Here is a 25246-nt window from a genome sequence, read left to right as displayed (position 1 = left end):
CAATTCTGCATTGAAACAGTCAAACGGTGCTCCTTCACTTCCAAGCTCTGCGGTGCGCCCAAACAGTGGTTTACCTCCACATATGGGGTATCGGCGTACTCAGGAAAAATTGCACAACAAAATTTGTGGTTAAATTTCTGTTTTTACACTTGTGAAAATTAAAAAAAATGGTTCTGAAGTAAAATGTTTGCAAAAAAAAGTTAAATGTTCATTTTTTTCTTCCACATTGTTTTAGTTCCTGTGAAGTACGTAAAGGGTTAATAAACGTCTTGAATGTGGTTTTGAGCAGCTTGAGGGGTGCAGTTTTTAGAATGGTGTCACACTTGGTTATTTTCTATCATATAGACCCCTCAAAATCACTTCAAAGGTGATGTGGTCCCTAAAAAAAACATGGTGTTGTAAAAATGAGAAATTGCTGGTCAACTTTTAACCCTTATAACTCCCTAACAAAAAAAAATAATTGTTTCCAAAATTGTGCTGATGTAAAGTAGACATGTGAGAAATGCTATTTATTAACTATTTTTTGTGACATATCTCTCTGATTTAAGGGCATAAAAATACAAAGTTTAAAAATTGCAAAATTTTAAAAATTTTCGCCATATTTCCATTTTTTTCATAAATAATTGCAAGTAATATCGAAGAAATGTTACCACTAACTTGAAGTACAACATGTCACGAAAAAAGAATCTCAGAATCAGCGGGATCCGATAAAGCGTTCCAGAGTTATAACCTCTTAAAGTGACACTGGTCAGAATTGTAAAAATTGGCTCGGTCATTAAGTACCAAATTGGCTCTGTCACTAAGGGGTTAAAGAACTAACTACAGATCTTCTGTGCATGCAGGCTTGTGTTAATCCTTCAGTCTTTGCATGGAATCCAAGACAGACTTGATGTTGAGATCAAGGTTCTGTGGAGGTCATATCATCGCTTGCAAGATTCCTTGTTGTTCTTTATCCTAAAGACAATTTTAATGACATTGTATGTTTGGGGTCATTAACTTACTGCAGAATACATTTCTTTAATGGTATTGCATGATGGATAACTATCCGCCTGTATTATTCAGCAAGAAGGACGCCATTAATGTTGCCCAAATTTCCAACTCCGTGTGCTGAGATGCAGCTTCAAACTTGCAAGGAAACTCCAACCCTTCAGTAAACAAACCGACTTCTATTGCAGCCTAATATGTCAAGTTTTGATTCATCAGTCCAAAACACCTGATATAATTTTTCTGCACCCCATTTCCTATGTCTACTTACGTAGTTTAGTCACTTGCCCATATATATGTGGAACAGCAAAAAAAAAAATAAAAAATATATATATACTAGATGGCAGCCCGATTCTAAAGAATCGGGAGTCTAGAATCCATATATACTTTATTTATTCAAATGTAAGAATAATACAATTAATAAATAATAGTAAGAAAGAACAAAAAATGGCTGCACTCACCAGCTCTTGACAATTCTTGACAGTACGGCACATTTCTGATTGGTCGCTCGCGGCAGGCGGCAACCAATCAGAAAAGTGCCGCGCACCACGAAGGCATATATCTTTGTCCACCCTGAGCGGGTGTAGGACGCTGGTGACGTCACTTATCTCCGGACATTATCTCCGGACAAAGCCACGGAAGTTGGCACAAATTGCCGGAAGTAGTATTCTAGGCAATTATATATTAGATTTTAATGTTATCAGTGTTTACCTTTGAACGTTTATATTGTATTGTCCTGTCACCAGCCATGTGTACGATTATCGGCCGAAAGCCTCTCTGGAACCAATAATCACCCCATGTAAAGGTATCTTTATAAGTTAAAGATTCAGAATACTATGACTTTTATCATATCCTGAACAGTCAAGTTTTTTATGAACCGTTAAGGTTTTCTGGTTGAAGTAAAAAAAACTCTGAGTGTTTACAGTTTGAAACCATAAAATGTTGAAAAATTATGTCATTCTTGAGTATATCACTCAATGGTGCTCATAAACGTGTCAAATTTGATCTATAATATACTTTAATATACGTTACTTTAATCTTTAATATACTTAAGAACAGGGCCCCAGACATCACACAGGGGGTCTGAAACACCGCACAGTGGTCCAAAATATCGCTGGTCTCTGCCTGGGGCCCCATATGCTGCCTGGGGCCCCTGTGCTCTGCCTGGGGCCCCATATGCTGCCTGGGGCCCCTGTGCTCTGCCTGGGGCCCCTGTGCTCTGCCTGGGGCCCCATATGCTGCCTGGGGCCACTGTGTTCTGCCTGGGGCCCCATATGCTGCCTGGGGCCCCTGTGCTCTGCCTGGGGCCCCATATGCTGCCTGGGGCCCCTGTGCTCTGCCTGGGGCCCCATATGCTGCCTGGGGCCCCTGTGCTCTGCCTGGGGCCCCATGTTCTGCCTGGGGCCCCTGTGCTCTGCCTGGGGCCACTGTGCTCTGCCTGGGGCCCCATGTTCTGCCTGGGGCCACTGTGCTCTGCCTGGGGCCCCTGTGCTCTGCCTGGGACCACTGTGCTCTGCCTGGGGCCCCATATGCTGCCTGGGGCCCCTGTGCTCTGCCTGGGGCCACTGTGCTCTGCCTGGGGCCCCATATGCTGCCTGGGGCCACTGTGCTCTGCCTGGGGCCCCATATGCTGCCTGGGGCCCCTGTGCTCTGCCTGGGGCCCCATATGCTGCCTGGGGCCCCTGTGCTCTGCCTGGGGCCCCTGTGCTCTGCCTGGGGCCCCATGTTCTGCCTGGGGCCCCTGTGCTCTGCCTGGGGCCACTGTGCTCTGCCTGGGGCCCCATATGCTGCCTGGGGCCTCTGTGCTCTGCCTGGGGCCCCATATTCTGCCTGGGGCCCCTGTGCTCTGCCTGGGGCCCCATATGCTGCCTGGGGCCCCTGTGCTCTGCCTGGGGCCCCATGTTCTGCCTGGGGCCCCATGTTCTGCCTGGGGCCCCTGTGCTCTGCCTGGGGCCACTGTGCGCTGCCTGGGGCCCCATATGCTGCCTGGGGCCCCTGTGCTCTGCGTGGGGCCCCATATGCTGCCTGGGGCCCCTGTGCTCTGCCTGGGGCCACTGTGCTCTGCCTGGGGCCCCATATGCTGCCTGGGGCCCCTGTGTTCTGCCTGGGGCCACTGTGCTCTGCCTGGGGTCCCATATGCTGCCTGGGGCCCCTGTGCTCTGCCTGGGTGTAGGACACTGGTGACGTCACTTATCTCCGGACATTAGCTCCGGACATTAGCTCCGGACATTAGCTCCGGACAAAGCCACGGAAGTTGGCACAAATTGCAGGAAGTAGTATTCTAGGCAATTATATATTAGATGGGCATTTCCTGAAGGAAATACATGGTGCTTGAACAACGCTACCAGCTTTACAGCAGCACTTTTCACACACGGGACTGGGGGGTGCGCTTACTTTTGCACCCGGGGCCGGGGGCGCGCTTACTTTTGCACCCGGGGGCGCACTTACTTTTGCACCCGGGGGCGCACTTACTTTTGCACCCGGGGGCGCACTTACTTTTGCACCCGGGGGCGCACTTACTTTTGCACCCGGGGGCGCACTTACTTTTGCACCCGGGGGCGCACTTGCTTTTGCACCCGGGGGCGCACTTACTTTTGGGGCCGCACTTACTTTTGGTGGGCGGGGCTCCTCAGCCTCTGATTTGGTTGGTGGGGCCCCTCATCCTCCGATTTGGTGGGTGGGGACCCTCGGCCTCCGATTTGGTGGGCGGGGACCGGCCTCCGATTTGGTAGGCGGGGCCCCTCGGCCTCCGATTTGGTAGGCGGGGCCCCTCGGCCTCCGATTTGGTGGGCGGGGACCCTCGGCCTCCAATTTGGTGGGCGTGGACCCTCGGCCTCCGATTTGGTGGGCGGGGACCCTCGGCCTCCGATTTGGTGGGCGGGGCCCCTCGGCCTCCGATTTGGTGGACGGGGCGCCTCGGCCTCCGATGTGGTGGTCGGGGCCCCTCGGCCTCCGATTTGGTGGGCAGGGACTCTCGGCCTCCGATTTGGTGGGCGGGGACCCTCGGCCTCCGATTTGGTGGGCAGGGACCCTCGGCCTCCGATTTGGTGGTCGGGGACCCTCGGCCTCCGATTTGGTGGGCGGGGTCCCTCTGCCTCCGATTTTGTGTGCGGGGCCCCTCGGCCTCCGCTTTCGTGGGCGGGGCCCCTCGACCTTCGATTTGGTGGGCGGGGCTCCTCGGCCTCCGATTTGGTTGGTGGGGCCCCTCGGCCTCCGATTTGGAGGGCGGGGACCCCCGGCTTCCGATTTGGTGGGCGAGGCCCCTCGGCCTCCGATTTGGTGGGCGGGGACCCTCGGCCTCCGATTTGGTGGGCGGGGACCCTCGGCCTCCGATTTGGTGGGCGGGGCCCCTCGGCCTCCGATGTGGTGGTCGGGGCCCCTCGGCCTCCGCTTTGGTGGGCGGGGCCGGGCCCCTCGGCCTCCGCTTTGGTGGGCGGGGCCGCTCGGCCTTCGATTTGGTGGGCGGGGCTCCTCGGCCTCCGATTTGGTTGGCGGGGCCCCTCGGCCTCCGATTTGGTTGGCGGGGCCCCTCGGCCTCCGATTTGGTGTGTGCTCTGCCTGGGGCCACTGTGCTCTGCCTGGGGCCCCATATGCTGCCTGGGACCCCTGTGCTCTGCCTGGGGCCCCATATGCTGCCTGGGGCCCCTGTGCTCTGCCTTGGGCCCCTGTGCTCTGCCTGGGGCCCCATGTTCTGCCTGGGGCCACTGTGCTCTGCCTGGGGCCCCATGTTCTGCCTGGGGCCACTGTGCTCTGCCTGGGGCCCCATAAGCTGCCTGGGGCCCCTGTGCTCTGCCTGGGACCACTGTGCTCTGCCTGGGGCCCCATATGCTGCCTGGGGCCCCTGTGCTCTGCCTGGGGCCCCATATGCTGCCTGGGGCCACTGTGCTCTTCCTGGGGCCCCATATGCTGCCTGGGGCCCCTGTGCTCTGCTTGGGGCCCCATATGCTGCCTGGGGCCCCTGTGCTCTGCCTGGGGCCCCTGTGCTCTGCCTGGGGCTCCATGTTCTGCCTGGGGCCCCTGTGCTCTGTCTGGGGCCACTGTGCTCTGGCTGTGGCCCCATATGCTGCCTGGGGCCCCTGTGTTCTGCCTGGGGCCCCATATGCTGCCTGGGGCCCCTGTGCTCTGCCTGGGGCCCCTGTGCTCTGCCTGGGGCCCCATATGCTGCCTGGGCCCCCTGTGCTCTGCCTGGGGCCCCATGTTCTGCCTGGGGCCCCTGTGCTCTGCCTGGGGCCACTGTGCTCTGCCTGGGGCCCCATATGCTGCCTGGGGCCCCTGTGCTCTGCCTGGGGCCCCATATGCTGCCTGGGGCCCCTGTGCTCTGCCTGGGGCCACTGTGCTCTGCCTGGGGCCCCATAGGCTGCCTGGGGCCCCTGTGCTCTGCCTGGGACCACTGTGCTCTGCCTGGGGCCCCATATGCTGCCTGGGGCCCCTGTGCTCTGCCTGGGGCCACTGTGCTCTGCCTGGGGCCCCATATGCTGCCTGGGGCCCCTGTGCTCTGCCTGGGTGTAGGACACTGGTGACGTCACTTATCTCCGGACATTAGCTCCGGATATTAGCTCCGGACATTATCTCCGGACATTAGCTCCGGACATTATCTCCGGACATTAGCTCCGGACAAAGCCACGGAAGTTGGCACAAATTGCAGGAAGTAGTATTCTAGGCAATTATATATTAGATTTATTGTTATAGCCTGGGGTGGAAAATGCAGCAGCTACCGGTGAATGTCAAAAATAAAAATAGATACCAATAAAAGTAAAATTAATTGAGACATCAGTAGGTTAAGTGTTTTTGAATATTCATATTGAATCAGGAGCCCCATATAATGCTCCATACAGTTCATGATGGACCCCATAAGATGCTCCATACAAAATACGCCCCATATAATGCTGCATACAGTTTATGATGGGCCCCATAAGATGCTCCATAGAGATATTTGCCCCATATAATGCAGCACAAATGCTGATTATGACCCCATAAGATGCTCCATAAAGATATTTGCCCCATATAATGCTGCACAAATGCTGATTATGGCCCCATAAGATGCTCCATAAAGATATTTGCCCCATATAATGCTGCACAAATGCTGATTATGGCCCCATAAGATGCTCCATAGAGATATTTGCCCCATATAATGCAGCACAAATGCTGATTATGACCCCATAAGATGCTCCATAAAGATATTTGCCCCATATAATGCTGCACAAATGCTGATTATGGCCCCATAAGATGCTCCATAAAGATATTTGCCCCATATAATGCTGCACAAATGCTGATTATGGCCCCATAAGATGCTCCGTAAAGATATTTGCCCCATATAATGCTGCACAAATGCTGATTATGGCCCTATAAGATGCTCCATACAGACATTTGCCCCATATAATGCTGCACAAATGCTGATTATGGCCCCATAAGATGCTCCATAGAGATATTTGCCCCATATAATGCAGCACAAATGCTGATTATGACCCCATAAGATGCTCCATAAAGATATTTGCCCCATATAATGCTGCACAAATGCTGATTATGGCCCCATAAGATGCTCCATAAAGATATTTGCCCCATATAATGCTGCACAAATGCTGATTATGGCCCTATAAGATGCTCCATAGAAATATTTGCCCCGTATAATGCTGCACAAATACGATACGATATAATACGATACGATACACTTTATTGATCCCTGGGGGAAATTACAGTATTACAGCAGCAATACAAACAGCAGTATATAAAATATTTGGACACAAATCTTGCACAGGTATACCAACATTACATAACAAATAAATAAATGTGGGTGGTTCAGGTATATAAATCACTGTTAGTTGACATTAGTACTCCAGCAATCAGTCATTATTGTCTACCACCCTTAGGAAATTATTATACATCCCGATAGCAGTAGGTACAAACGATTTCCTGAATTTCTCCTTCTTGCACCTTAGTAGGATTAGACGGCTGCTGAATGTGCTCTTCTGCTTCAAGAACAGCTCGTATAGTGGGTGTGTATTATTGTTCATTATAGCCCTACACTTCTGAATTCTATCCTCCAATACCTCCTCAAAAGACTCCAGATAGAGACCAACAGCCGCGCTTGCCTTCTTGATAAGTTTGTTGAGCTTATTAGTGTCAGCTACTTGCACATCTGATTATGGCCCCATGAGATGCTCCATAGAGATATTTGCCCCATATAATGCTGCAGAAATGGTGATTATGGCCCCATAAGAGGCTCCATGGACTATTATGCCCCATATGCTGTTGCTGCGATTAAAAAAAATAAATAAAAAAAATGAGTTAGTTTCTCTCTTTGCAGGCTCTGATTGTCTCAGGCAGGCTGGGTCCTAGTTCCCTCCTTACATTTAACTGGACATTTCCTGGTCCTGCCTTACTGCCTGCAAACTTCATCAGTAAGTAGAGATGGAATTTATTAGATTGATTCAATTTAGGCATGCCATGGTCACTGTGGGGTAAATGTGAGAGGATGGAGGTATTGTGGAAGGGGAACAGGGCACTGTGGGGGTGAATGAGAGAAGATTGGGGTATTGTGTGAGGGGGACAGGGCACTGGGGGGCTGATTATTATTATACTGTTTAACGTTTTGAGATTTTACGCACTCCATCACATGTAATAGTTGCTGTCAGGGGGGCTGGAGATGGCGAGGTCAGGAGCTTTTTATACTTGCGAGCTGTCTTTTATAAGTATTAGTATAACAAGCATAACAATACAGGTTAATAGCATTAATGCTTTACCAATACGTTAATATTTCAGTATTAACATAAAAAGGATAAATATTAGCATAAGGGCGTGGACAGACGGCTATATAACTCATGTGAGGATCGCACCGCAATCCTCAGACTGGCCCGACTCCTCTCCTGACTTGAGCGTGACAGCGTGATGGATTACTATCCAGCTGTCATGCTCAGGTCAAAAGAGCCAATGGCCCGAAGATTGCGATGCGATCTCCGCGCACGAGTTATACGTCCATCTGTCTGCCCCTAACAAGTATAACAATGCAGTAACCACGAGCTGCATTCTATGTTATAATAATAAATTGCTTATTATGAAATTATTATGTTATTAAAGACTTAGGATAAATATCTGCAGTCACTCTGAGACTACAGACTGCCAAATCATGATGGGGTGCGCCTGCCGTCATGAGACTCCAATACCACTGGTGCGATCAGGTGGTCATGCGACCACATTTGCTATTTGCACTTGACGACTTCTCTCAATAGAAGATAATTGTCACACAGCCCCCTGCTCACATCAGCGATGCTGAGGCCATTATTATTGTACATAGGGGTACTCATAGTTATATATTAAGTAGGCACTTAAGAAGCATTATTATTTGTAGGGTAGCTACTGGGTGGCAGACTGTGCTGTCAGTCAGTGCCGGAATGAGGTTACAGCCGCCGCTCTCTATACACAGAGCAGTGACTGAAGTTGTGCCGGCGCCGCCCCAAAGACTGGAAGAGCAAGGCTGCCTGGAGGAATAAAGTTAATTTCCTCCCAGTAGCAGGGCTCTCAGTGTGGGCACTGCACGGTGTCAAAACGCTATTAACCTGCATATTAACCCCATATCTACTGGTTAATAGTATTACTTTACATGACAGGTACCCTTTAAGCTCTGCAGTAGAGCAGAGAGACATGATCTCCCTACACTACTGCTCTCCGTTTTGTAGACCACAGGTCTCTTTAAGCCTGTGACCTACAGAACGGCAGGGTGATGCATTGGCGCATGCACAGAATGTCAGAGTGGGAGCTAACGTGAGTCACCATGCAGTTTGGGGGCCATCATTCAATATGGGAGCCCATATACAGCGTGGGACCACTGTGGGGGCCATCATAAAGAGTGGGGACTACTGTAAGGGCCATTAAACAGTGTGGGAGCTAATGGGAGGGATATTATACAGTGTAGACTACTGTGCATGGCCCTCATAATATGTAGGGACTACTGTGGCAGCTATTATGAAGTGTGAGGGACATTATACAGAATGGGAGCTGCGGTGAGGACCAATAAACATTGTCGAGGCTACTGTGGGGTGAATATACTGTGTGGGGGACATAAAGTGTGAGGACTACTATGGAAGTCATTCTACTGTGTTTTTGGACAGCAGTGGGGACATAAATATTTGTATAGAGGAACTCTAAGTGACATCATACTATATGTAGGGGAGCTCTGGGCCCATCATACTGTGTATAAGGAAGCTGTGGGGGCATTATACTGTGTATAAGGGAGCTGTGGCCCATGATAATGTGTATAGGGGAGTTGTGAGATCATCATATGGTTTATTATATGTTAAATGGGCACTTAAACTTTATTATAAAGAGGGGCAATCAGTATTGTGACCATCAAAGTTGCACATGGAGTATTATTACTTTCTAAGGACAAAATGTGGAGGGCACATGCACAGGAAATATTTTCTAGGGGGCAATTTTACCATCTAGTGAGCTCAAAGGAGGCATTATTACTATTTGAGAGCACTGTGGTGGCATTACTATGTAGGGCACTAAGAGGAGCCGTTATTTTTCCACACAGTAGGTGCAGAAATAGGGACACATACGGCAGCAGCAGCTCAGCACTGGGGCATCGGCAGTATGAGGAGTTTGTGCAGGTTGGGAATAGACATGAACAGTGCAGGAAATGTGTGAAGTCAAATTTGTCTTTTTGTAATCTCTGCAGATGAGTCTTGGCCGGCGAAGTCGACATGTTAGTCTGGGCCAGATAGAAGAGACAGGAAAAGTGAACGACTCCACCAGAAAGAATGTCACCTATAAGTCACCATCTGTAACTGTACTGTAATCTCTATATGTCCTGCAGGACCGGTATCTACCACTATATGTCACAGTATAGTGGTACTATCAGTGCTGGTCTATAATCTCGTATAGAGATTTATTTTCAATAACAGTGCAGTCATCTCCTGAGGTTCCCCTATAGCCACCCTAGTTATAATCATGTTACCTGGTTAGGGGCCCAGGCAGAAACAGACAGAAAACAGCCCATGTGCAAGAACAATATATGGGCCCTTTGCAGCCCAAGAGCTCCTAAAAATGCAAAATTGCACCTTCATTAGAGGTAGAAATAGGCCCCCTTATCTGTTGGGCTCATGTGCGGCCACACAGATTGTACTAATGATATGTCCGCCTGTTAGGGGCCCACTCACATGTTTCACCTCTCCCCCCGAGCTGAACCCCTAGCTATACACCTCTGCTTAGTTTGCTATTAGCCTAGGGCAGCTCTCTGAATTCCACACCTAACCTACCTCTGCATCCCCCTCAATTTTAATCTTTATAGAACAATGTTTAGACAGATTGTCAAGCTTCATCATGACTGGATTCAAATATATTTCCAATATGCCTATGACTGTCCCATTAAGAGAATCCTCTTTTTCTGGACAGGAAACAAAAACTGACTTCTTCCAGGATCTCTTTAAAGTGGGATTGCCCCCTAGCCACTGTTATGCACAGGAATAAGTACTCTGTAGTGACTCACATCAGACCAGCAGAAGCTTAGTCAGAGATGCACTTTGCACAAGCCACCACTGGTAGGCAAGTCCTTAATAAAGATATTCTTCACCCACTCCCAAAGGGGAGGGGGGCTTTACAGAGCCCTTCCCAGAATAGCTGGCATCTGGTGACGATTACGATAGCAGCATGCAATCGAAATGACAACCTAAGGGAAACCCAGAGTCAATAGCTAATAGAGAAGATCCAATAACGACCATTAGCAAGTACTGAGAAGCAACCAGAACCCAACCAAGAAGCACTCACCATAAGCCTACATAAGGAAACTGAACAAACATCAACTGAACTGGATTAGAAGCAGGCCTTAAATAGCCAGTCCAAATTTAAGTGAAACAATCAGGTGATGTATTTCTCCCAGTCATGTCCAGGCAGCCACTCCCTGCTCACTTGTTCAGCAGGGTGCACACATTCTAAGCATTGGCTAACTCTAGGCAAGGCAGCATCCTGTGTTGCTTAGCAACCGGGAGACACAGCGTTCCATGTCTGCATCAAACATACATTTTGCACGAATAGGGTAGCAATATGGCACAAATATGTCAAATTCAGATTTGGCGACCAAATCCAAACAAATTCACTCAACTCTAGTCATGAACCAAGTGGGAAGCAAGGCATCCCATGTTCCCACATCGCTCACCACTTCCACACAGGAGGCACCAACGTGTGTAGTCGCATCACCCAAGTGCACAATAGCTCCACTCCCAGCATTGACAGACCAGTGGAGCAGTCTGGAAACTGGACGACGACGATTGCATTCACGGCAGGTATTCCTAACAGCCACCTCAGCTCCTATTTCAAGTCCATGGACAAGAAAAGCAAAAATTTTGTTGTACTTCAAGGATCTCTTTTGGTGCTGCAGGGTCTTTAGTCTCCCCAAGCTATTATAGATTGAGTTACCTGGGCCAGAATAGATCTTCCTCCAAGAGCCACTGATATTCTGGTTGCTACATTTTTTTCTCCCCTGTCTGATTGCTGGATCCTTTTCCTCTCTTGGTGATAAACCAGTGTTTCCCAAACTCCAGTCCTCACGGACCCCACAGGTCATGTTTTCAGGATTTCTTTAGTATTGCGCAAGTAGTGGAAGTATCATCAAGGCATTGGGAATTGTCTCACCTGTGCTACACTATGGAAATCCTGAAAACATGACCTGTGGGGTCCGTGAGGACTGGAGTTTGGGAAAAACTGTGCTAAACTGTTGGCTTTGGTGGGCTCCTCCTGCTATCTCAGGTGTCCCCGCAAGCTGTGGTGAATGGTTTATCCTCTCCTGCTCAATAGGAGCAGCATCCTGGCTGGGTTAGTTCTACCACCTTGATGCCCAGTGAACGTTCTTGTTGGACTATGTGCTGTCTTTCCCGCCATCCATCAGCCTGGAGGTGGAAGTGTGGATAACGGAAGGTGCCCTATTTAAAGAGACGATGGTCAGCTCAAGTTTCCTATTGTGGATTGTGTTCGTGCTCTCATGTAAACATGCAGAATAGCAGGAAGAGTTATCGCTGAAAATATAGACTGCTAGGATAGCAGATCATATGTCCGATGTGATAAATGGGTTTTCGCTACAAAGCTTTTTGTTTTTCCGTGCCCTTAAAGCGTATTAAAGCCACTCACAGATCTAGAGTAGTGAATGTGTAATGTACATAAAAAAGCTGCCTAATTCTTAAACGAAGCCTTTATGCCAGTTGTTTGTAGATAAGGTAATAGCAGAAAAATCCCATCACTTTTTGAGAATTTTAATTTAACGACCAAGCCTAATTTTTTAAATCTGTTGTGTGTTTTTTATTGGTTATGACTTTGGAATCTTTCAACATATGCCAGGGATTCTGAGATTATTATTTTTTGAAAGGTTGTACTTTTGATAGTGGTTAATTTAAGTTGATATGTTTTGCTTTTTTTAAATTAACCCCTTAACGACCGCCGATACGCCTTTTAACGGCGGTAGTTAAGGGTACTTAAATCACAGTGCTGTTAATTAATGGCGTTGTGGAAAAAAGTATAGTGCCCTTCGGAGTCAGATTTTCTTCGGGGTCTCGGCTACCGGGGGTAGCTGAGACCCCAGAAAACATGATTCAGGTCGGTTTTTACCAACCCCGGAGTTGCGATCGCCGTTATTAACCGTATAATGGCGACTGCAAAAAAAAAAGTCTGATTTGCCATTTAATTTCTCTCCTCTGTAGTGATCGCACATCAGAGGAGAGAGATATAGGGTCCCCTGATCCCCCCCGATACTTCACGGTGTCCCTGGAACCTCCTGTATCCTCTCACGGCCGCTGGCATCTTCTTCCCGGAAGAAAATGGCGAGCGCATTTGCAGTAAACCTGCCGAGATGTGCTGGCCAGCACCCGGCAACAATAGGATCATCAGATCAGCTGTCATGTGCAGGGAAATATGCAGGCTCAGCGCTGGAACCCGCATCAAAGGCAGGGACACGACCGATGACGTACCTAGTGGTCCAAAAAAGGAAGCAGCACGCCACTGTCTGTAAATAAGGATCTATTTTATTTAGCCCATGATGGCGACGTTTCGATTCAGTGTAGCAAACCTTTTTCAAGCTTGAAAAATGTTCGCTATACTGAACTGAAACGTCGCCATCATGGACTAAATAAAATAGCTCTTTATTCACACAGTGGTGTGCTGCTTCCTTTTTTGGACTACTACATGCAAGGTTTGGTATATGCCCGTGGAAGCTCTTTTGCACCCAGATTCTTTCCATGCTGAATGTGCTGCTCTATTTTTCTATTTCTTGCGATGACATACCTATACGTCTTCGGTCGTGAAGGGGTTAATATATTGCAATCATCTTAAATTCCTTACAATTGCTAATTTCACCTTTTTACCTAGATTATTCTTCTCTTTTCTATGCTCTGTGTTAAATCAAAAAGTCTCTTTACCATGCATTTATAATTCCCCTCTTCAACTCCTTACCCAGCTGCTCTTTCCTTCTCCCCTGCCAGGGACTTTCCTAGTTATTAATGAATCATACAAGAAAAATTGACCTCCTGTTTCTACATAGACCTTAGAAGGATTCAGCTAGGCAGTTTTTAGTCACGTGATGTCTTAGACCTAATGGAAAAGAGCAGAATTAGCTGGGTAGATGTAAGGAGGTTGCTTTCCCTGCTCCTTGCCTGGAACCACTTAGTCAGACAGCTGGGTTGTTGGGGGGAAGACTTTCTGCCCTGGACAGAGGGGACGTGGTGACTGCTGGGAAAAGAGAGGGGAGTGGTCAGAAAAGTGCGGGAGAGAGAGCGCGCGGGAGAGGGGACAGCGTGCCAGAGAGAAAGCAGGCTGCAGCGCCGCGCTCCCCATGACAGAGTGCTCCCCGTGAGGGCACTAAGGCTGGAGTGAGAGTGGGGACTTGGAAGCCTCCATAATCTGAGAAGACTCTTCCCCTGACAGTGCAGAGACAGTGACTCATTGCAGCCCTGGTGACCGCAGTCACAAGCAAAGATCCCTGAGTGTGATAAGTAACTGCCCAGTGTGTGTGTGACAATCGTTATTACAGAGAAGCTGCCAGGCTTACGGAGACTCCTGCAGCAGTGACGGAGAGACTGTTATTTCCTGGTTCCAGTTTCACTTTGAAGAACAGCCTGCAGAGACTTAACCCCGGATTTTCCAGGAGACACAGAAAAGACCAGAATCTCAAGCCCTGCTGGTGACTGTATCCACGTTGGTAAAAGGACCCTCCAGTCAGGATCTCCCTGGGCTGATAAGTTACAAGAACACTCGTTAACCCTTTTGATTCCGCTTAACTGTTTACTGTTTTTACTTGACTCTATTAACCCCGTTTACTCCCTGCGAGGAGAATTTTACCTCTGTTATTAAATCCCCTTCAACAGTTGGTCTGTCTGTTCCGTGGTGACATACGCAACCCTGCACTCTATTACACTTGGCGTAGTCGGCGGGATGTCACACGGTAGGGCGGAAGGGGCAGACCAAGCAGTTGAGGGAGGTCCCAGGTCTAGCATCTCCCTGGGAGCCATGTTAGCTAACCTGCCAAAATTTTCAGGGAGTAATGTCATGTTGCGGGGTTGGACGGAGCGCATCCGAGGGATGATGCGGATGCATCCTATGACACCGGCTCTGCAGGCGGAAATAGCTGTGATGGCCCTAGAGGGGGATGCACGGGACTCTGTTATGCTCAGACCCCCCCAGGCGAGAGATACCCTGGACAAAGTATTATGTATACTTGAGGAGACGCATGGGGACCCCACTGACGTAGGGGAGCTGCGCATGCGACTGTTCCGCCGGGTGCAAAGAGAGGGGGAGACCGTGACGCAATATATGGACGCACTGCAGGAGCTTCATACTGCCATTATACGGAAGGACGGCGTAGGTGTGGGGTCAGTTGACGTTGTGCTGCGAGACCAACTGGTGACAGGTTTGCGAGATGTGTTGATGAAACAGGCCCTGCGAGAGCGCATGCGTGTAAAGCTAGATATGACTTTCTCTGAGGACGGGAGTGAGGCACGCACACGCGAGCAAGAGCAAGGGGTGGTAGTGCCAGTGGGAAAGGTATGGAGCAGGGAGGTAACAGCCCCTCAATGGGTAGAAGACTTGAAGAAGGAGGTTAAGCGAGTCCGTGAGGAGGTGGCTGAATATAAGAAGATCCCTGCTGCAGAGTACAGCCCTCCGGTGCGAGAAAGAGAGACCGCCCTCCAAAGTGAGACTAGTGCCGCTCGGCGAAGAAGACTGCCTAGATGCTACAACTGCGGAGCACCCAGTCAAAATGAAGAGGAGGCGATGTGGACCCGAGATTCCCAGCTGAAGATAAGAGGAATCTGGGAGGAGATTGAGAGTCTGGGGAAAGCCCTTACTGCCGTTTTGGGGACCAGCGGCATACCCCGAGGTAACGTGCGGGAGCCGCCAGAAAGAGTTAGAGGAGAGGTGCGCAGCATGAAGAAGGCTTCGGTGGTGGCCCCAGAGTGTAACTCTGTATCCTGGGGTGAAGAGCAACCGCAGATGAGGTGTTCCCCGCCGAGGTCAACGATCCAGACTGAAGCGCCCTCCAGACAGACGCAGACGTGAGTGCTGGACGTGCAGAAAGGTGGGACACATGTCCAGAAATTGCCCTACCCGAGAAGAGCGGTGGCAGAGATCCGCTCACCCCTCTGAGGGTCCTGCTAACTGGAGGGAACGTCGCCCCTGGAGGGAATGGTACGGCAGGAGGAGAAGAGTTCCTCCTAGGACAAGACAGTACCACAATGTCGGACGCCAAGGAGAGGTGGAGAATGTGTCAAGCATCTCTGGTGAAATGACTGCGCTGTCCCAACGCGTAAAGGCGAACCTGGTGGATCTGCAGCCTGGGTCTGAAGGTTTTGTTGGTGAGACTCAGTCCGAAGGAAAGAAAGTGACGTTCACTCAAGAAGACCACCGAAGTGCTTTACTACCTTGCCCAGCACGAGTTCCTGAAGAAGGAGAGAAAGTGCCAAGTGTTCCTGCGACACTCGTTTTCAATGTCCGAGCCAATGAGAAGGAGGAACCACTGATGTCGTCCCCTGAGGTGAAGAATGTGCTGGCTGTCAGCTCACCAGTTCCTGATTGGACAGGGGAAATGGAGCAGCTGTGTGAGACAGGGCGTGTGGCTGAGAAGCCCTGGGAAATGATGCCCGCAGAGCCCGGCGCAGGTGACAAAGAGTCCGGCCTGCATGGTCTTAATTCATCTGACTCAAGCTTTGGCGAGAATGCTCCTGTCAAAGAGAGGGGGAGCTATGGAGAAGAATTGCTTGTACTAAGCCCCCAAACTGAGGAGCCCGAACAAGAAGTCCCTAAAGTTTCCGATAACGACAAGGAGGAGGATGAATCATCTACGCAGACATCTGCTAGCGTCAAAGCTAAGAAGAAGAAGAAGAAAAAGAAGAAGACAGCAGTTGTTGATGAAGCAGAGAAAGCATATTTCAACCTGACTGATGAGCAGCTCCTAAACGATTTAGTCTGGGAGTATGTACAAGAAGAAAGGCAGAAGGAGATGCGAGAATCGCAGGTATCTGACTCCCCTCCAAAGAACAAAGAGATGCATGAAGAGTCCTCGCCCGTGGAATGGCGAGCTTTAAGAGAGGGGGAATGTAAGGAGGTTGCTTTCCCTGCTCCTTGCCTGGAACCACTTAGTCAGACAGCTGGGTTGTTGGGGGGAAGACTTTCTGCCCTGGACAGAGGGGACGTGGTGACTGCTGGGAAAAGAGAGGGGAGTGGTCAGAAAAGTGCGGGAGAGAGAGCGCGCGGGAGAGGGGACAGCGTGCCAGAGAGAAAGCAGGCTGCAGCGCCGCGGTCCCCATGACAGAATGCTCCCCGTGAGGCCACTAAGGCTGGAGTGAGAGTGGGGACTTGGAAGCCTCCATAATCTGAGAAGACTCTTCCCCTGACAGTGCAGAGACAGTGACTCAGTGCAGCCCTGGTGACCGCAGTCACAAGCAAAGATCCCTGAGTGTGATAAGTAACTGCCCAGTGTGTGTGTGACAATCGTTATTACAGAGAAGCTGCCAGGCTTACGGAGACTCCTGCAGCAGTGACGTTGAGACTGTTATTTCCTGGTTCCAGTATCACTTTGAAGAACAGCCTGCAGAGACTTAACCCCGGATTTTCCAGGAGACACAGAAAAGACCAGAATCTCAAGCCCTGCTGGTGACTGTATCCACGTTGGTAAAAGGACCCTCCAGTCAGGATCTCCCTGGGCTGATAAGTTACAAGAACACTCGTTAACCCTTTTGATTCCGCTTAACTGTTTACTGTTTTTACTTGACTCTATTAACCCCGTTTACTCCCTGCGAGGAGAATTTTACCCCTGTTATTAAATCCCCTTCAACAGTTGGTCTGTCTGTTCCGTGGTGACATACGCAACCCTGCACTCTATTACAGTAGAAAGACAAAATGAGCAATTGTAAGTACACAGTGTATAATATGATTGCTATATGTTAAGGGGATAGAAATATTGATGGGAGTGCTGCTTTAACAAACCAAACTATATAGATTAACTAAATTATCAGTGTAAACGACTAATAACCCATATGTAGGAATTCATTATCTGATTCAGTAATGATTGTAAAATCTCAATTAATTATAATATTCCTTTATTCCCATGATTCACGCACAGGAATCTACTAAATTCAGACCATATTTATTGGGTTAATTCAGCACTTTGTAATTTAACGAAAGGTTAACAAGCAAGTGTAAATGGTGCCTTGATCCAGTGCACTGACAAGTTTATTTGTTTCCCACTGAAGAGCACAATTAGTAAAATAATAGAGGATTGTATGTTTTCATCGACTGCTAACTGTTCTGCTCTGATAGATGACAGGAAAAACAGATGGAATAAGGTGACACACTGAGAACATTTGTGTACAGCAATCCATCCTAGTAACTGAACCCAGGAAGCTAAAAATACATGTAAACAAACATATCATCAAGCAAATAGACAGTCTGTAGTGACTAGAAGGTGTTCTGGGGCATCTGAGGATAAAATTAAAGCAGTAGTTGACCATAAACATTTGATTTTCATTGGCTAATCCTAATGATTTTCCTGTGATTCAGTGAAGATCTTGTGGGCCTTAGCATAGCCTAAAGGGTTAGTCCAAAAATAGTAAGTTATTCCGTATCCTCAGAATAGAGGATAACATGCTGATCACTAGGATTCTGATCACTAAGATCCTCTGCGATTCTGAGAACGGGCTCTGAAACTGAGAACCATGTTCTGCATATCCCTGTAATGAATGGAGCACTCTGCTATTCCTAGCAGTCCGTAAACAATGAATGGAGCAGAGGTTGAACATGAACATGCACACCACCATTCCATAATAATAATAATAATTTTATTTCTATAGCGCCAACATATTCCACAGCACTTTACATTTTAGAGGGGACGTGTACATACAATAGACATTATAGCATAACAATAAACACATAGATCAAAACAGATATCAAGAGGAATGAGGGCCCTGCTCACAAGCTTACAATCTATGAGGAAAAGGGGAGACACGAGAGGTGGATGGTAACAATTGCTTTAGTTGTTCGGACCAGCCATAGTGTAAGGCTCGGGTGTTCATGTAATGCTGCATGAACCGGTTATCAGCCTAAGTATGTAACCGTACAGACACAGAGGGCTATTAAATGCATGAAGCATGTGAGAACATGATGCGAGGAACCAGTTTATGGTAAAAATTTTGAATGGGCAACACAGGGATAGTTAGGTTAATGTGTTGAGATGGTAGGCCAGTCTGAACAAGTGCGCTTTTAGGGCACGCTTAAAACTTTGGAGATTGGGGATTAATCGTATGCACCTGAGTAGTGCATTCCAAAGATGGGGTTCTAGATTGTCCGGACTCTAGAGCCCAGTTTTTGGGAGCCCCAATGGTCAGTCCCCTAGCGATCAGTCATCCCACAGATGGGGATACATTACCATTTTCAGAATAACTATTTAACTGAAGATTAGTAAAAAGCAAACCAATGCTCTAGTGTAATGAACAATTCTACCTGCTTGTCTATTTTGTGCTGAAATAGGCAAAACCAAAAATATTTGGCAGCTACAGTATATATTTCTCCATATTCCATTAAAATATTATGTTGGGTTTTAGGTTGAACTCTATGTCGACATTCTATGTCGACCTTCAACTTTAACCCCTTTACCACCTTAGACATATCCATACGTCCCTGTGACCTGGTACTTACTGACCTGGCACATATGGATGCGTCCACACGATTTTGCGCTCATAAAAGCTGTGGGCATGCAATCGCCACTTGAGTGTCAGCTGTTTCTGGCAGCTGACAACCGGCACTCAGTGCTAGGAGCAGTCCTGCACCGCTCCCGAAACTTTAACCCCCTAAATGCTGCAATTGAACTCGATCACATCATTTCGAGAGCAGGCAGAGGGAAGAAAGCTGCTCTGCCCTTGGATTGAAGACCCCGTTACCTCATCGCGGGGTCCCAGTCGTTGCCATGGTGACTCGATGTTGTCATGACAACATCCGGGTCACCAGAGCTAGCAAAGTTGTAGGATCATGCTCAGAGCATTATGAAGCAAGTTTGACTGTCAGTGCAGCGCTGACAGCTTGTATAGTACAGGGATGCTGCTGCATCCCTATGCTATACAAGCAATAAGACTGCAAAAAATGAAAGTCCTACAGTGGAACAAAAAAGTTAAACAAAACTTTTAAAATTAAAACCATTTAAAAAACAATAAAAAAAAAATAATAAATCTAAATATATTGTACCCATGAATAAATATTTTTATGAAAAAAATATATATAAACAATAAAAGTACACATATTTGGTATCGCCACTTCCGGAATGACTCAACCTATAAAACTGACTTACTAGTTAACCCCTTTAGTGGACACCATAAAAAAAGGCAAAAAAAAAGCTTTATCATCATAGCGCCGAATAAAAAGTGGAATAAAATATGATAAAAAAGACGAATATAAATAAACATGCTACTGATGAAAGCATTATCTTGTCCCTGCAAAAATAATCCATCATACATCTCCATCAGCAGAAAAATAAAAAAGTTATAGTTCTCATAATAAAGTGATTGAAAAATATTTTTTTCTATAAAATATTTTTTATTGTGTAAATGCGCCAAAACATAAAATACAAATATAGGTGGTGTTGCTGTAATTCTAATGCCCCAAAGAATATACGGTAGCTTCCTTATCATTTTTACCACGTGCGTAACGACATAAAAAAAAGAAAAATTCCTGAATTTCTGTTTTTTGTTCATTCTGCCTCCCAAAAATTGGAATAGAAAGCGATCAAAAAATCTCATGTCTGAAAAATTATACCAATTAAAACTTTATCTTGTCCCGCAAAAAACAAGCTCTCACATGACTCTGTCTGCCAAAATATGAAAAATCATAGCTCTCAAAATATGGTGATGAAAAAAATAGTTTTTGCAATAAAAAGCGTCTTTTAGTGTGTGACAGCAGCCAAACCTAAAAAAAGATATAAATCTGTAATTGCTGTAATCACACCGACCTGAATAATAAAGTCGCCATATTACTTAAACCACATGAGGAACGGTGTAAAAAATATAACCAATTCTTCACCTACTGTTGATTTGTTCTCTCTGCCTCCCAAATTTCGCAGTAAGGTTCAGCGCACATTTATAGTGCACTCTGCCCTGAGCGCTTACAACCAGGGTTTCTGTGTAAATCTCTGAAATATGTGGTTCAGATGGAACCTCTGTTGGAAGATTCTCTTTGAGGCAGATGGAGGAACTGTGGACACCATAGGACCTATGATTTGGCGGTGTCCGTCTTATTAGGTGTTCCAGAAAGTGCTATCAATCACAGTTTTGTCCAGTTCCAAAAATAAGGACACGACGGAACAGATGCCAGTCTGAGTCCAGAGTAACTCTGCTGCCTCATTATAGTGAATGGATCTCTTGGGAGTTTAATCTGAATCACGTCAGAGATTTAAATGGAAACCCCGATATAAATGCTCAGCCTAGAGTGCTGAATAAATATGATCCCAAATGTTATGTAAAATATTCCAAACAAAAGCTTCAGCTCAATCCACAAAAAAAATCAAGTCCCCACTCAGTTCTACAACGCACTAAGCACTACAATGTACAAGCACTACAATAGCAGATTTGCAATTTTCACTCAGAAAAAGTCCACTGCTGCTTGGTTCTGGAAAACACCCATAGAGTCAGATCATCATTACACTTGTAGATAAATTCCCAAAGTGGGGTAATTTCCCAAATGGTGTCACTTGAGCTGGTATTCTGCACTTAGAGGCTCTGTATATGGAGTTTGCAAACTATTCTAGGAAAATCTGTGCTCCAAGAGGCAAATTGCATCCAGTAAGGAAATAGTGCTCCGTCCCTCCCGAGTCTTGTCATGTGGCTAAGCAGTACTGTACAGCCACATATAGGGAATTTCGACGTTCAGCAAAAATTGCTGGTGCCATTTTTACCCTTTTCCTCTTGTGAAAATTTAAAATCTAGGGCTAAAACTAAATTTTTGTGGCAAACATGTAATTATTTTTTCTTCACTGTCCAATGGTATAACATTCTGTTACACACCTGTGGTGTCAATATGATCACTGCACCCTTAGATTAACTAATTGAAAGGTGTAGTTTGTAAAATGGGGTCACTTATTGGGGGTTCTGCTGTTCTGGTATTTCAGGGGCTCTCCCAGTGGGTCATGGCACCTGCAAACCAGAACAGTAAAATCTACACTAAAATATGACACTCTTTGCTTTCTGAGTTTTGCACTGTGCCTCAAGAGTAGTTGCAATTACTTGCACCTCAGGGGCTTTGCCAATGTGACATGGCACCCTCAAACAATTCCAGCAAAATCTGAGCTCCAATATGGCGCTTCTTCCCTTCGGAGCTTTGCACTGTGCCTCAAAAGTAATTTTCGACCACATATGGGGTATCTGTGTACTCAGGAGAAAATACACAAACAATTTTACTGTGCATTTTCTCCTGTTGTGAAAATAAAAAATTGAGGCTAGAAGAAAATTGTTATTTTCGCAGCTCAATGTTATAAATTTCTGTGACCCAACTGGGGGTTCAAAGTGCTCACCACACATCTACATACATTCTTGAGGGGTCTTGTTTCCAAAATGGGGTCACTTGTGGGAGATTTCCACTGTTGAGGCACATTAGGGGCTCTCCAAACCTGACATGGCATCCGCTCTCGAATCCAGACAATTTTGCTTTCAAAAAGGCTAGTGGTGGTCCTTTCCTTCCGAGCCTTGCCATGCGCCCAAACAGTAGTTTTTCCCCAAAATGTGATGTGGTCCCTAGAAAAAATGGTTTTGTAAATTTAGCTGTAAGAATTAGAAATTGCTGGTCAACTTTTAACCCTTCTAACTTCCTAACAAGAAAAAACTTGGTTTCAGAAATGTTGCTGATGTAAAGCAGACATGTGGGAAATGTTATTTATTAACAAAGAGGCAGTCGATTTTAGTGGCGCTGGTGTAAGCAAGGATCTAGTAGCAAATGAGACAATAACCACACAATTTGTCAGTCAAGAGTAATCACGTATTAAATATATTCGCGCTTTGGACCACTTGTCTTAATGGGGTAGGATAAGCTATTAGATATACGCAAAGTAAAGTGCAAAAATACACACCAAGACTAGTGTAATAAATAGTAGCCCAGACACTCAATGTTGCATATCACATGTATATCCGGTACATGTGGTCCACAGTCCACACATTTAAAAAAAAAATGTATAAAAAGGTGTCCCAAGGTTAGTAGCAATCATACAGAGAACCTCACAAAGTTGGTTCCCACTTAGGTAGATGACCCAAATGTGTCATAAGCTTTATATAGTCATCATAAGGAATCCACATATAGGTCACACAAGTATTGCCAGGGAGTACCGTATCCTGCGATAACAGGAGTTAATAGTAGTTGTTTCCAAAGAAAGTATTCTAATAAACAGGAAGTGGATTACCGTTCTTTCGGCAGGTATGACCCAATGGTGAACTTGATAGAGCGATGATCGAAAGATGAAATAGCAGTTTAAGTGCGTAGATTGAGATATAGGAGTGCTGTCCTGGCCAGTGACAGCTGCTCCGTACGCCTGCGCCGACAGTCGGCGGTGGTGCGGCCACTCTGTTCAAGACCTGCATTCTGGCTATGGCTGTTCGCGCAGGACCTGTGTGAAGTCAGTATGCACGTGAAGTATGCGTAACTAGCTGGTACGAGGCATGCAGTGGACCAATTTTCCCTCCAACGCGTTTCGGAAACTGCAGTTTCCTTCTTCAGGAATGGTTCTACTAGCGGTGGGGGGACCTTATTTAGCTTCTTTGGTGTTAAATTGGTGGAGGTTAATAAAAACCAGAGTTCGACTTTGCTATTCAGCCCCTTAGGGATTAAGGTGTCTAATGTAAAAATCCATCTGCTTTCTGCTCGTGACATTAATTTAATATAATTCCCTCCTCGGACATGTTGTTTAACAATTTCTATACCCATTATCGCCATATTGTACACAGAACCTGCATGATGTTCCAAAAATATTTAGATAAAGGATGACCCAAACATTTTTTCTTTATATTGCTGATATGTTCGTTAATTCTAACTTTTAACGAGCGTTTAGTACACCCTACATATAATTACTCGTAGGGGCATTTGATTGTGTATATAACACCTGGGGTGGTACACGTAATAAACTCCCAAATCAAAATTTCTCTATCTCCTTTACTAATTGCTATTTGTTTTTTCGTATGTGTCTGTTGGCACATACTGCATTTGCGTTCTGGAAAAAACCTAAGAAATTATTCTGAAAAGATGAGGAAGATTTTTTTTAAAGTTTTTTTTGCACTGTAGGGGCAATAATAAGGGGGGTGGGATTGTAATCTTAGATCAGGACCAATATCGTAAAAAGGCTTTATGTCTTTTAAGTGATACATGTACATATAACAAAATAAAGGCCGATCCCACTGAGAGATTCATTGGGGAAATGAAAATCCTTACCAACAAAGGACTTAACATGGGATTTTTAACTAAAAAGGAGTATAAATTTTGTAATTTACTACATATGATAACAGCTGCAAGATGTTTGATATGTTGGATTTAGTTTAAGCTCTAAGTTTTGCAAATGTCAGTTCACTGATCTCAAGCTCTGCAGTAGGTTACTGTTATCATTGTTGGACAGGGAGGCCAAGAGCCCACCAGTGACATTAATTCTAGGGGCCCACCATTCAGCAACATGTAATATTATCTGAATCTTCTTCACAAATTTTTCTGCTTCTAAATAATAATATACAGTTAGTTTATTAAATGAATAATGAGATACTGCCTTTGTTTCTATATGTTTCATAAAGTGTATTGAGCGAAACACTGCTCATGTAGTGTTTCCCTGTGGCCCAGTCCAAACCTGGCTGACATGACTCTTTGAAAATGTTGGAGAGCCTAGATTGTGCTGATTGTGGACAGTGGGCATCTATTAAATTCAAGTCAAGGGTATATACCATACCTAAAATTGGAAACTATACAAAAGTGAAATAAAAAATGACTTGTATAAATTTGACTTCCTTACTTTACAGATTGGTGTGCTCTAGCCTGGGTCAGCTCCATTACACTGAACCTATATCTGAATGTAGTAAAAGAGATGAGAACAGACCAATATCAACTGTGAGTAACCTATCTTTTATCTTAACATTACTATGCGAATAAATTACCAAAAATGTTCATATACATGTCAATCATAAATAATGGCACTTCAGTAAAATAGAGAACAACCTATTTCCCAAGGAATAATCATCTTACCTGGACAAAGAAGAAAACCATGAATAGATATAAAATCCAATAAATGTATTGATCAAATCTTAAAATACATAGATTAAAAAGTATACATAACAATGAAAGACTCACAGAAGGGGACACAAAGTATGCCTGGCATATGATATAAAGTGATCAAATAGGTGCATGGCATAGTATCAATAGCATAGGTAAAATCATTACAGACCCTGTGTCTGTCCGTAGAATAACTATACTCCACCTATGTAACCCCTGCCGGAACCCAGAGTCTCAAAACAACCTGAGCAATTGAGTTTTTGTATAAATGTAATGGTACAGTTACCCAATGATGAAACCATCAAAACACAGGGAGTCCCAACTGTTGTGTACCTTCACCCCGACTCGCGTTTCACATCGTTTCTTCTAGAAGAACCAAGACCACAAATGTGGCATATTAAAAACATATGCCCAGAAAGGGATCTTTTTGGGGCCACCTCAGCTGTAGTACCACACTTGGGTAGTGCCCTTGTCAGGGCAGGAGCAACCACATGAGGCATGACAAGGTATACTA

General features: G+C 46.2%; 1 protein-coding gene across 4 annotated transcripts in view; it reads left to right on the top strand.

Annotated features, from left to right (window-relative positions):
• The window catches only part of LOC143815513 (uncharacterized), a 781879-nt gene that overhangs the window by 217896 nt on the left and 538737 nt on the right, over positions 1-25246 (top strand). For all 4 annotated transcript variants that reach the window (XM_077294772.1, XM_077294774.1, XM_077294771.1 and 1 more), the window contains one exon: positions 24483-24570. In XM_077294772.1, coding sequence (XP_077150887.1) covers positions 24483-24570 — 88 coding nt within the window. The remainder of the gene's footprint in view (positions 1-24482; positions 24571-25246) is intronic.

The sequence above is a fragment of the Ranitomeya variabilis genome, chromosome 3, assembly GCF_051348905.1.
Source record: "Ranitomeya variabilis isolate aRanVar5 chromosome 3, aRanVar5.hap1, whole genome shotgun sequence".
NCBI classification, from domain to species: Eukaryota; Metazoa; Chordata; class Amphibia; order Anura; family Dendrobatidae; genus Ranitomeya; species Ranitomeya variabilis.
Note: the sequence above shows the minus strand (reverse complement) of the source record. Positions and strands in the feature narration are given on the sequence as shown.